Source organism: Meriones unguiculatus, chromosome 18 (assembly GCF_030254825.1).
Source record: "Meriones unguiculatus strain TT.TT164.6M chromosome 18, Bangor_MerUng_6.1, whole genome shotgun sequence".
Taxonomy (NCBI): domain Eukaryota; kingdom Metazoa; phylum Chordata; class Mammalia; order Rodentia; family Muridae; genus Meriones; species Meriones unguiculatus.
In genome coordinates, this window is record NC_083365.1 from 20,468,553 (window position 1) to 20,482,289 (window position 13,737).

The 13,737-nt window shown below is 46.1% G+C and overlaps 1 protein-coding gene across 17 annotated transcripts in view; it reads left to right on the forward strand.

The window, feature by feature from the left end:
• Ppip5k1 (diphosphoinositol pentakisphosphate kinase 1) overlaps positions 1–13,737 on the forward strand; it is a 48,759-nt gene that overhangs the window by 24,406 nt on the left and 10,616 nt on the right. For 5 of the 17 annotated variants that reach the window (XM_060372253.1, XM_060372250.1, XM_060372254.1 and 2 more), the window contains exons 26-31: positions 1,813–1,962; positions 2,580–2,670; positions 6,178–6,303; positions 7,045–7,107; positions 10,581–10,763; positions 12,188–12,325. In XM_060372253.1, the coding sequence (XP_060228236.1) occupies positions 1,813–1,962; positions 2,580–2,670; positions 6,178–6,303; positions 7,045–7,107; positions 10,581–10,763; positions 12,188–12,325 (751 nt within the window). The remainder of the gene's footprint in view (positions 1–1,812; positions 1,963–2,579; positions 2,671–6,177; positions 6,304–7,044; positions 7,108–10,580; positions 10,764–12,187; positions 12,326–13,737) is intronic. The other 12 variants (XM_021649876.2, XM_060372258.1, XM_060372257.1 and 9 more) reach the window with 8 other exon arrangements.

Genomic DNA, 13,737 nt, shown 5'->3' on the forward strand with positions numbered 1-13,737 from the left:
TTTCCTTTGAGTCTTCTTGAGACCTGAAACAGAATCCCTTGGGAATGCTTTGTGTTTACCTAATATTCCTTCCACAGCTGGTCCCCAGCAGAACTTCCTTAAGCCAGTTGCTACTTGTGATGTTAAAGAACTGCCAGTGAGAAGTAACTAAGAGAAAAGGATTTTAAGATAGAGTAGAGGCAGCACGAACTCTTGGCTGACATCACTGCTTGAGTCCCAGAAGCTGCGTGACCTTGTCCAGGTGGCTTCTCAGGCTTCACGTGTTTTTCCATCTGTCCAATATGAGTACTGTCTGCGTTATGGCTACATTATGGCACCGTGCAGTTGATATCAGAGGCCAGGCTCTCTCCTTCTGTTTGTTCAGACATGGGCAGATTCTGGCACGTTAATGCCACTAGGGTTATCTATACTGTCAATGTCAGAAGGATGACCAGTCGTCTGGAGTTCTGAGTCTCTCCTAATGAGGAGGTTTATCTGCTGGGCTTCTGTGTTTTGCTATTTTTAGAATTTGTCCCAGATCCTACTTCTGGTTTTCTAACCCAGAGGACAGAACTCGTGTTGATGTACCATTGCATCTTCTGATGACCCAGGTTTTCTTTCCTCTTTCTTGGTAACACTGTCTTATTCTTCGGCTCAGTGATACTTTCTTAATTTCTTCAGGGACATATCTTTGACTTTCCACCATGACTTATCCTTGTCTCAGAGACTCTGTCTGCTCTGGATACTGCTCTGCACCCATGGATCTATTCACCTGGCTCTTTACAGGTCTGTCTCACGGGAATTGGTTTTCTGTTTTAGGGTTATCTCAGAAGAATCTATAATAAGCTTTCACATGTTAATGCAGAGATTTATATTTCAGATTTTGCAGAAGGCTAAGAAATTAAATTGCTATCTCTTACCCAGACTTACCGTTTACTTCCTGGTTATGTTAGGGTGGAAGTGACACTGTGGACATGCAGTTTCTTTAGAAGAGACGTGCCTCAGTTTCTCTTTGAGGTGCAGGTATGACCATATCCAGTATTCTTACACACTATCACTCATGTGCAATGTATCAGATGGCCAAGGTGATATGTAATTGTCTGTCCCCAGACTGTCTCTTTGTCATCTGATGTCAGCACAGGGGACGTAAACAAAGGACAATGCTGTGGCATCCTCTTTCAGGCTTGCTGGGATGGCTATCTTTCTGGAAGCTTTCTTGAGTATGATCGTTTTTTTTCTTTGTGGTACTGGGGATTGAACCCAAAGCCTCACACATGCCAGGCAAGTGTTCTACCGCTGAGCAACATCCCAAGCCCTTTCTATTATTTTTTTTTATTATTATTTTGAGACTGGGTCTTGCTAAATTACCAAGGTTAGCTTTGATCTCCATCTGTAGCACACACAGATGATCCTTTTGCCTTATTCTCCTGAGTAGCTGAGATCACAGGCCTGAGCCACCAGTTTACAATACCTGTTGTAATTGTATTCCTTCCTTTGAGTTATTGGTGTGGTTTAGATCCAGGCTCATTCAGGGTGACCACCCAGGATATGTTCCTCAGCCAGCTCCTTGGTCACACAGCCTTCTAATATTAATACTTTCTCTCCTTGCTCTGTAGGCATTGGACTGTCTTAGCCTCCTCAATGACATCTCATCCCTCCTTCTCTTGTCATCTCTTTTTTTAAAAAACTGTTTTAGATTATAAAACCTGTGTCCTTGATAGCAGCTGCCCATCTCAGCTCTCTACCTGGCTCTGCCCCATGGGCACTGGGGCTTTGGGGACTTGGGGCTAAAGGAGCCTTGACCGGCTTTCCACCCACCCGGTCTGATTGCAGGTCATGAACATGCAGTGCACAGGGAACCTGGACCTGATTCCCTTGAGGGGACGGCGCCGAAGGAGGTCAGGAGACCTCCCCCGGCTTTCCCCTGCCATCGGCCTACAGCCCCGGGCTGTGTCCACCACTCACCTGGCTTCCTGCACACAGGTGTCTCTTCCTCCCTTGTCTTCCTTTCCTCCCTTTTGTCTTTGGCTTTTCGGGATCTAGGGGAGCTGATTCATTTCTAGGTTGGGGCTTCTGTGATTGGCCCTCGTGGCTATTTTGAAAAAAAAAAAATCAATTTTATGTATCCAGGAGTAAAATAGTTGGAGGGGAGGGCCTCTTGGCTTACATTAAGAAACCGAGTATGGCTGCATTCACCCCAGCTATCCCTGGAATCAAGAACGGGCCGGCCATACTTTATTTGTGGCCGAGTCACCGTGGTTGGCTTTCTGAGTTCTAGAAAGGAACAGGTAAGACTGGATAACCTGCTCTGCTGAGGAGGACAAATAGTTGGATCATGGTTCTTGGCTTTGGGGAGGGGGTGGGAGGCTGCAAGGACCAGTCTTTTGGCAGTAGAAGCGCCTTCTAACATATATGGACTCTCCAGTCAGTTCACCTCTGCAACGTGCACACTGGTTCCTTCTTATTCCTCTTCCACCACAAAGATCCTTTGGCTCATCTAATCTTCTTGATACTGCTTAGCTTTGTAGGGACATGAATTCAGAAGCTGGGTTTTGTATTTTGGGATTACTAAGGGGTTAATAAAGGGTCCTTTTTCCCAGGTGCTGTCTGAAACTTCATCCTCAAGGCCTGGTGGCTACCGGCTCTTTTCATCTTCACGGCCACCAACAGAGATGAAGCAGAGCGGCCTAGGTAGGTTTTCCAGATCTCTCCTCTGTCATTGGAAAGGGTTGTCTCTCTCTCTCTTATCTGGAGTTTTATTGTGGGAAATCTTCATTACAGGAGCTGAGACCATCCAGGCGGTGGCACTGTCAGATGTGGGAAGGGAAGGGAGAATAAAGTGGAGGAAGCCATAGTTAGGTGTGAACACAGCTCTCAGATGATTGTTTTCACCCCAGAAGTATTTGCCTTTTGATTTTCTTCACCAACCCCCAATTCCCTAGGGAAGGGTGTTTTTCTGGCTTTCCTTTTCATTCCTTATCTGTCCCTCCAGTCTAGCGCAGACTTTAAGGGACCATGGAGGCTCTGACTCTTCAGAGTTATCAATGACAGAGGTATAACTAGAGGTACTTGTGACCCACAACTGTCATATTTTCATATGTGACCTTGTGTGATGTCTTCCTCTGAAATCTGGTTTCCATGCTCTGCTTTTCTAATCCTGTAACTTTTTCTTCCGGAAGCTTGAGGGACACAAATCTGAGACAGGTGTAGAGGCAGAGGCATCTCTCAGGACTTTGAGGGACTTTTTTTTTCTTTGAACCCTGGAAAGGGGTGGAGAACATCATTCAACCTTTTGTAAGGACACAGACTTGAGGACGCACCAAGCCTCAGAGGGTATGGTATTCTTTGGGAGGGGGTAGTCTTGAGATGGACTACCTCCGAATGCAATACTATGTGAACCAAGTAACTAACTGGAGATCAGAGATGACTGTATGACGTCTAAACTGGTTCTCCTGGCTCATTTTTAAAATTCCTGTCCTATTCTCTCATTTTTTTCTGTTACTTTTGTCCTTGCTGCTTGACTTCTTGGTCCCAAAATGGTTAACATTTGAATTAGAGGAGAAATGTTTTGGTGACTTTCCAAGCTAATTTTATGGGATTAGATTGCCTTCTAGAATCCTGAAGTAAGTTAGTTGTTTTGGGGCATGAGGATTAAGTGACAATTGTATAGGTCTGTGAGGTGGACTTCTGTCCCCAGAAACCCCAGCACGTATAACCTTGTCCAAAAGGGCAAGAAACAGCAATACCCAGTAAAGAATAAATGTCAGGTAGGTTAGAGAGTAGATAGTTGTGTAGGTGGGGATTATATTAAGAATAAGGCATAGGAGCCAGGCATGGTAGTGCACACTTGTAATCCTAGCACTCAGGAGGTTGGGAGGCAGAGATAGGTAGATCTCCGTGAGTTTCAGGTCAGCCTGGTCTACATAATGAGTTCTAGGCCAGCCAAGGCTACATAGTGAGACTCTGTCTCAAGCAAAACAAAACAAACAAGAAGGAGGAGGAAGAGAAGGAGGAATAAGGAAAGGAGGAGGAGGAAAAGCAAAAAGGCTCAGGAAGCTGGGTATACAGTACAGTATCATGTGCCTACAGACCAAGGCTAGCTAGCATGGATAGGGAGACTCCTAGCTCAAAAACTGAGTAAGGCAGAGCTAGGGATACACAGACCTTGTGACAGGTGGAGGCGAGACAGAGACTGCCCTTACCAGAAAATGATCCACTGGACTTGTAAATCCAGGGCAGGGCTTCCTATGGTCTAGGGTAGAGCCAGCTACCTTAAGCTTTCTCTGAAGAAAAACAGTGTGTCACTCTCTGTGTGGCTTCTAGGCTCAAGAAAAACTATCCTTTTCTCCAACTGATTATGAATATGACCTCCCCAGCCAAGCCCAGGTCTTAGTTATGATGGATTTGGATGTAGAAAGTAAAATTTCAAGAATCTGAATATCAGTCTTCTTTTTCTTTTGTTTTTGTTGTTGTTGTTGATGATGATGATGTTTTGTTTGTTTGTTTCATTTTGGGTTTTTTTTTTTTGTTTTTTTTGTTTTGTTTTGTTTTGTTTTTTTGAGACAGGGTCTCTCGATGCAGCCCTACCTGTCCTGAAACTCACTATATAGACTAGGCTGGCTTCGAACTCACAGAGATCTGCCTGCCTCTGCCTCGGGAGCCCTGGGATTAAAGGTGTGCACCACCAGGCCTGAGTCATAGACACCAGTCTTATGACTTCCCAGTTCCTCTGTCCTGGGAGGCTGTAGAAGGAGGACAGGGAGTCCAGCCCTGCTTTCAATCACCTGATACTCTTTTCAGAGTTTCTTCAGGTTTCATTTACTTCTCAAACTGACACTTCTTTTTGCTTTCTTTGAACTTATATATGTGAGCAGCTGGTTTTGATTAAGGAGCTTGCAAAACAATGTTTCAGAGCAAGAAAAAAAAAAACAGTTGTTTTGTTGTTGTTTCCTGTTTTCAGTCTTAGTAGGGTGTTAGCACAGAATGGAATTGCCCTACTTAATAAGCAACTGATTTTTCATGTCTTCTGATTTGTGTCCATCTTGATTTCAGAATCTATGCTATTTCTCTGTGGAAAAAAAAACCAAAAAACAAACAAAACCTCTTTTCTAACCAAACACAGTCCTTGGAGTAAGGAGACCTAGATTCTGGTCCTCCCTCTCTCCTTGAGCAAGGAGACAGACCCCTTTTGGATCTGTTTCTTCACCTGTTCTATAAAGTGAGAAAGTTAAACTAGATGGTCTCTGAGTCCCTTTCAGCTTTTAAAGAACAAGGCTCATACTTGTTTTTTTTTTTTTTTTTAAGTTTTATTATTGTTTTATATATATGGGTGTTTTGCTTACAAATATGCAAGTACACTTCACCCGTTCATTGCTCTCAGAGCCCAGAAGAGAGTGATGGCTCTCCTAGAACTGGAATGACTGTTGTGATGGCCATCGGGTACTGGGAATTGAACCCTGGCCCACTGGAAGAGTAGTTAGTGCTCTTAACCACTGAGCCATCTCAGCCCCAATGCTCATACTTGTAAGTGAAAAAAGCCCTGAAGGATGGGATGTTGGATACAGAACTTGGAATTCTGTGCCAGCCAAATACCGAAAACCCAGTCTCTAGTTTCAGCTTTTCTCTTCCAAACCTATAAGGAGCAAGATTTCTGAGTTTTCAAATCTTCTATCCAGAGTAAAGGACATCTGATTAAGCTTAAGGGGAACCCGGGCCAGTGAGATGGTTCAGAGGTAAGGCACACTCATTTGCTGCCACACTTGCTGGCTTGAGTTTAATCTATGAGCCCTTCATGGTGGAAGGCGAGGACTGAGTACGGCAGGTTACCCTCTGCCCTCCACATGTGTGCCGTGGCATGCATTCTCTCTCCCACACATGCTTTTTAAAAGTTCAGGGAGACTCACCTATTCTTGTAGGAGAGAGCCACCTGGAAAGCACAGTCTACCTCAGTAGCTTTGAACACCTAATAAGACTAACCGTTTTCGTAGTGGCCTTTTGTCCCTGCCGTGTAGATTTCCCGGAGAGTTGCTACTTTGCTTGCCTGGTGTGGCCACAGACCGTAGTGAGCACTCTGCGGCTACTTGGGGTAGCCGCGCTGTGGTGGCGCTGAATGGCTGCGTGTGACCTAATGTTGTACTGTGGAGTGGGGTGTTGCGTGTGCAGCTCCGCGTGGCTACTAATGTGCTCCCGGCCTTGCAGGCTCACAGTGCACAGGGTTGTTCAGCACCACAGTGCTGGGCGGCTCCTCCAGCGCTCCCAATCTTCAGGACTACGCCCGCAGCCACGGCAAAAAGCTCCCGCCTGCCGGTCTAAAGCACCGAGATGGTATGTGGGTGGGTTTGGGGGGGGCAACTCTCTCTCTCTCTCCTCTTAAAAAAACAAAAACAAAAACAAAAACAAAAAACTTGTCTCCCAGCAAGCATACAGCTCCAGAACTATTCATGCCTAAGGTGGTGCTGGCAGTGGCCTTCTACCAAGCTTTCTTCATGGATACTAAATGGGAGAAGGAGGCAGGACCCCTTTCACTCCTCCATCGCATTCCCTCTCACCGTACAAATACTACTTATTTATGCTTACCCCTTCATAATCTCCCACACACAGCCTGGCTGCATCAGTTTGTACTCTTTCCTGGATTCTGGCCTGTAGGGGTGAGGACCAAGAGGATGACCCAGGGTCAGGAGGAAGATAGTGGAGTGTCTTGATTAAATTCCAGGGAGTCAGGGTTAGGGATGTGGAGGTCTGTCAGCTGCAGTGAAGAGATGCCATGGAAAGATACTGGGGAGGGTGGGAGTTTCTACACATATTTTATTTCCAAATGGCTAGGAAGAACACATGGTGGTGAAATCAGGGTTGTTTGGGGGACCATGTTGTGGTAGAGGTAGCACCAACTGCTGAGAGATTACAGCAGAGGAAATACAGGAAATGTTGTTGTCAGAAGCCAAGGGCCGGGAATGGGAGCAGATTACATGAGGACAAGGTGAAGAACCAAGCACACAGTGGGCAGGTTCCAAAGCCGAGGGCGGGCACAGGGGTGGGTATAATCCCCATGATGTCTTTTCTCCCCAGAGCTCTTGTTTGTCCCGGCCGTAAAACGATTTTCTGTGTCGTTTGCAAAGCATCCGACTAACGGTACGTTTGCTTCTGACTCAGCCATCATCCCTCCTCCTCATGTCACCTCCAGACACTTAACCCTGAGTTCTGACACTGTACCTCTCGTTCCACTGTACTGACGCCCTGCTTCCTCTGAATGAGCCCTTCACTAAGTGTCCCTCCCGGGACATTTCCCCTGTGGCAGCCTTAGCCGTGGCTGTGGCCTGGATAGGCTGACCTATCCCTGCGGCAACTCGGGGTCTGATTTCCATAATCACCATCATCACCATTATATCATTTTTGCCACCAAAACATCAGTTATGACTCTCCCTTTCCTATCACATACCTGGCAGGCTGTGTGCAGACGTACTGGGTGCTCCTTCTTAGAAGAGAATAGTGTTACCTAGACTGGGCTCGCTTCTTCTTCTCTACCTCAGTTTATGTAATTTTAATCCTCCTCGTTTACTCTCCAGCTCTTTTGATGGGTGGATGGTGCCTGTGTTCTTGTTTGGAGCAGCTCTGCAGTTACTTACAAGGGCTTTGGCACTGGATGTGTAACTTCCCATCTCCACATTCCTGTCTCCTGCCATTTTGTGTACTTTGTGTGGTACTTGTGTTCCTGACATCTGCTTTATGTTTTACTAACCTAGTGCCTGAGCCTAGAAAACAAGAGCCCAGATTGTTGCGGATTGTTTGGGATTAAAGAAAAAAAAAAAAGGAATAAGAGGTGTTAGGTAGGGGGAAAGGACTGTACTTGAAGTTTCTTTCTTTCATTTCTTTTTCTTTTTCCTTTTTGGCTAAGTGGTCAGTGCTGGAAATTGAACCCAGGCGTTTGTATACACTGGCCATATGTTCTGCTGGTGAGCTGGGCGCCAGCCTCTGAATCTTGAGTTTTCAGTTTTCATGAGGCAACACTATCTCACACTATCTCAGAGAAGCTGGAAATGAAGAGTGAGATAGGAATCCTGGGAAAACTTAGGAAGTATAGAAAATATAGAAAAACTGGGTCTGTGTACATTGCACTGTGATGGGTAATGGTCTCTTCGGGGTATGGCAAGAGAACCAAAGACCCACTCCCTATTGAGCTTTCATTTTCATTTTCTTAGTTTTTTTTCTCTGTGTTGTATCTTGCCCCCAAGTAAATCCAGATTTGTTAGATATGGTTTTCTTCTGTTCAAGAGCTGAGACTCTCAAAGGAAGGTAAAATTACCCTGATTTCCTGCCCCAGCCCCCACCAGCTGCCTCTCTAGTGGCAGGTATTAGAGTTTTAGCCTGGCCAGGTCAAGCATATCCTCTGGACATTGCCAAAATCTCTCACCAGGTTGAGCACACTGTATTTATTGAGCTTACCTCCACCTCCAGACTCTCTTTTCTGCCTGTGGCTAAAGTCCACATTCATAGTGACATGTATGTGCTAACTCAAATAACCTCACGTCACAGTCATCACAGAGGAGAACTTCATGAGGCCTGGACTTAGAGTCTATAGTATAGACGAGGAGCTTGGGCATCTGAATTAAGAGCTGAGTCACGTATCTCCTAGCTTCTTAGGTGCCATAAGAAAAGACCCAAATTCATAAAACAAATCCTCAAACCTATATCTCCAGTTCTCTGAAGCCTTGGTGGGCAGATTCAGCAGCTGAAGAAACAAGAATTACTTTTGCCATAAGAAGGAAAGGAAGAAAGACCTGGACAATTCAGGTATAGTGCAGGAGAGCAACCGAAGGCCTCTGACACCTTGCAAACATCCACAGGCTTCTTCTGGCCTCCTTGTTTTTCTTGTGTCTGAGCTGGGAGGTTAAGATGCTTGCAAAGCCAGGATCTGTGATCCACCTGATGTAATTTGACAAAGAAGACCATCTTGATAGAATTTAGCCCTTAAGACAACATTAGAGCTCTACCCCATGGTCAAGGTCTTGCCTTACCGACTCAGCAATTACAAAGCAGTTCTGTCTACAGTTGCTAATGGCAGATTCTTTATAACAGTGTGCCAGCCTACTGCCCATCATCACCATCTCCTTGCATGATGTCTGGCTTTGAAACAACCGCTGAAACTAACAAACAAACAAAATTCCTCCCCAGTTGGACCTGGCTTTAGAAAAGAGCCAAGGCAGCACTGTCCCCATGCTTTGATGGAAGAGCAGCCCCCAGCACATCATCCCCGCCTCTGTTCCTGATGAGCTATCCTATCCTGTGGCTACAACCAGCACACAGGTGTGGTACATCACTAAACTATGTGTAGAACTCACCGAAGCAAATTAATCTAGTGGGAAAGAGACAGCTCGCCCTCACCCAGAATGTCAGAGTGCCCAACAGATTTTTTAGGCTCTTTGTGTTCTGTCATCCCGCACAGCCATGTGACCATCGGTGCAGTCAGGGCTCACTGGGCTAGTCCACAAAGGGTTGAGTACTGTCAAGAACTGAGCTCTTTGGAAACGACAGTCATGGGACCCCCAGGTGAAACAGCTCTGATCTAGGAGCTCTGAGCAGCCGTCTTCACCTGCCCTGACCCCCTACCTTTTCTGTACTGACATCCTGTAATCAAGTCCTTGCTCATCCTCACATTAGATCTTCATCCCCATATATTTCCTTTTGTACCCCTCATCACATGGCTTTCGATGCCCTCAGCCCTTTGCTGCTGAATCCCAGGCATCCACATAATTTGCCAAATGGCTAAAAATATGAGGGATTCCAAATCAAAGGTCTTCCACACACCAGCTGAACAAAGAGCAGTTAGGCTGATCATCAGGGGAGAAAACATGAAATTATCCAACTTTTGGCCCCATCTCCCCATATCTGAGACTAAAATATTTATTTGTACAAGAGTAAGGCATAGGACAGTTAGTCGTGTTTGTATTATAAAGATCAGACTCTGATTTTTTTATCTTTTGTTTTGTTTTACTTGCACCGTTTCAAAGGAGTCCTACTCCTGGTTTCCTGCCAGCATTTTGTGCCAGCCACCTGGCACTAGTCCTGTCTGTGGCTATCTTAGAATCTGCACTGCAGTGGGCCTTAGCCTTCTGGAATGTTTTCAGGTTTAGAGTTATCTTGACATCTAATATCATTTTGACTTTCTTCTTAGAGTGACTTTGAATCTCTTCATCTCTGTCCCAACCTCATAAATCTGTTTGTCTGAGAAGTGGGCCCTAGAGTTTAATCTAAGATGGATCAGAGATACTGAGCTCTAGCCAAGGCTCCTGGCTGCAGAATTGCCAGCTCACCCTTATCTGGAATGATGTAACTGCTCCTGAGTTGTGATCAAGGAGAAGGGATGGCCTGGTGTTATGGGGGTCTCACGAATGCCTTCTTTGAGTCTCACTGTGTGGTGCCAATGCTCTTCTTCCAAGCAAGGGATGGCCGGTGACTCTGACCATCTCTCCTTCTTCCTTAGCTTACCTTGGGTCTTAGTGGCCCTCACTCTCAGAAATGCTTGTGTCCGTCAGTGGCCCCCTCATTGCCTCTCCCTCTTCTCTTTATCTCTGTGCTTCCTATCGTGGTCCCTCTGTCCCCTACAGAGCTGCTGGATGACCAGCACCCTGTGGTCCGGTTGCTGCGCACTTTTTCCTCTGACTGCCCAAGGGGCTGGCCAGTCTCCTTGGATGCCACGCTGGCGCACCACCTGCATCAGTGCTCCTACCACCTGCGCCTCTTCCGGAACTGGCTGCGCTCAGGCCAGGATGACCCCGAGTGCCTCTACGGTACCCCCTGCCACAGGCTGGCTGCTGCCACTCCCCTGGCTGGGACTGATTGCTTTGCTTACTGCATTTCTGGCTGGAGAGCCTACATAGTCCCCGAGGTTATGTGACTTGCATTAGTTGCTTGGTTGGGACCGGGGCCAGGCTGCCTGATAGCTGTAGCATTGGCCGCTCGTCCCCCTTCCCGTCCCCTCTCTTACTTTCCCCTAATGTTACCCACTCTATTCAGCAGAAGAGTAATCTCTTGCCCTGGAATCTGGTGTTTTGTTTTTACTTATTTTTTTTTAATCTGTTCTTATCTCTCTAATCTTCTATTACCATCATCTTCAAAACCAAACATTTTTCTAACCACTCTGATGACCTAGAGACTCCTCTGCCCTCCTGCCACTAGATTATAAGGGGAAACCAAGGCACAGGGGCATTAAGTAAACATAAGACAAACAAATGGGCGTGGTAAATTTGAGCTAGGACTTTTACTTATTGGTGAAGAAGAGAGTAAGTCTTTCTTAGCTGGGACTGCCCTTGTTCTTAATTCCTTGAAGGAGAAGCATTGAAACCATCCAGGGCTGAGAAAGTGCTTAGGACATGTTCTTGAACCTTTAGTGGGGGCGTGCTTTTTCTTTCTTTCTTTCTTTCTTTAATAGTCCTAGGAGTAGCGTTATCCATTGATGACTACCTTTGACCATACTGGACTTGTAGACCTGTATTATATGGTATTTTTTTCAGGGGCAAGGGTTGCCTCATTTTCTTGGTGGAATAGAGAAAACCTAGCAAGCCCAGGATGTTGCAGTAGAACATAAGGAAAAGGCTTTGATGTGATGGAAATGACCAAGAAAGAACTTCCATCCCCTACCCTGTTCATGCATGTGGTTTTCCTCAGCTGAGCTTCATGTGTTGCATGCGCTCCAGTTTGCATCCGAGTATTCTCGCCCTTCTCCCCACATCCGAAATTTGCATGAACCCCTCCTTAGATTCCATGCCCTTCTCCTTAATCTGTTTTGGTTTCTTTCTTCATGATCCCTGAAATCTGCTGTTCCTTCCAAGCTCCATGACCCGCTGCCTCATGTTAGATCTACAATTTCAACCCCTTACCTCTTGATCCCTGTTTTATTTCCCCCGAAAGCACAAGAGCCGTGTTAGTGCTCTTGTTAGTCCACAGGACACTGTGGACTCTCCATAGGTAGGGTGAAAGGTGATTGGTTGCCTGGAGGCTTTCACAGGTGGACATTTTAGGAAAATTGGAGATGAGAGAAATAGGACTTCCTGAAGGGCTCCAAAGAGTTCCTTCTCCTGGAAACCTTGGATACCCCATACTCTAAAAGCCACAGACTTTCCTGATGGCTCTCAGGGCCTCTCCATCCTTCTTTGGCCAGTTGGAGTGCATCTGGTGGGAATAACACTGACTTTGTTCATCTCTTTTCCAACAGGATTTGAAGGGTGCTCCATGGTGCCTACCATCTACCCCCTGGAAACGCTGCATAACGCCCTTTCCTTGCGGCAAGTGAGCGAATTCTTGACTAAAGTCTGCCAGCGCCACACTGAGGCCCATGCACAGGCATCTGCAGGTATGAGAGCTGCTGTTTGTATTGCTAGCTCTGCCTCCGTACCTACAATTGGTAGAACACGAGAAAACAGTGGCTTTAAAATGGGGGCAGGAGGGATGATGCAGTAGTTAAGAGCTCTCACTGCTCCTGCAGAGGACAAGAATTCTCCTTCCAGGACAATCACAGCACCTGTAAATCCAGCTTCAGAGAATCTGACACTGTCTTCTGGCCTCTGTGGCCACTGAAACACGTCTGAACCTATAAACACAGACACACAGACACACACACACACAGACACACACACACACACACACACACACACACATAAATAAAACAAAGTAAAATAAATTTTAAAATGGGAAGTTGGGGATTTAACTCAGTGATAGAGTGTTTGCCTAGCAAACACAAAGCCCTGTGCTCGGTCCTCAGCACAAGAAGAGACAGACAGACAGACAGACAGACAGACAGAGGTTGAGAGACAGAATGTGTTGGGGCCCGTGCAGACATCGCAGTGAATAAAATGCTTGTGTTGTAAGCACACACTCGAGTTTGATCCCCAGAACCCATATTTTAAAAAGCTGAGCTTCCATGGTGACACACACCTTTAACGTAAGCGCTAGGGAGGCAGAGGCAGGTGGATCTCTGAGTTTGAGTCTAGCCTAGTCTATATAGTGAGTTCTAGGACAGGCAGGGCTATACTGAGAAACCTTGTCTTGGGGGCTTTAGAGGTGGCTCAGAGGTTAAGAGCACTTCTGCTGACTGCTCTTCCAGAGATCCTGAGTTCAATTCCCAGCAAGCACATGGGGGCTCACAACCATCTATAATGAGATCTGGTGCCCTCTTCTGGCATGAAGGCCAATACTGTGTGGTAGAGTGTACCATATTTCTCAGAGTTAATGCACCAGAAATTTTCTGAGGCTTTTAGCGGTTTGGTCACAATTTCTTTTCAAGTGACTGAATTTACTGCAGTTGAAGCACCGAGCATTTTGCTATCCAAGGCTTTGGGTGACTACTGGGAAAGTTAATGGTGGTGAGCTCTTACCCCAAGGCTGCTCCTCTGGCAGCTCAGCTTGCTCAAGATTAACCTTTTTTCTTGAAACAGGCTGTCTCTGTTTAACCCTTTCACCCTGTACGGCCTTCTGCTCCTCCTGGCAACCCAGCCCACTAGTGGCTGTGAGAACGTGACACCTGAAAGTGCACAGGGCAGGGCAGGGTGGCACTTTCAGGAAATCCAGCTCTCAGTTACCGTGAGTTGTCCCTTTACCAATGGCGCTTTTTGCTTTCCAAGTGTTTCAACCTCTACCCGAAAATTTCCTAGTTCTACTGTCAACTCTGCAATATCTTTCTAAAATGAGTGAACCTTTTGATTTTTTTTTCATCTTTTTTTTTTTTTTTTTTTTGTTTCTCAAACTTCTGTATATCCACTTGCAACT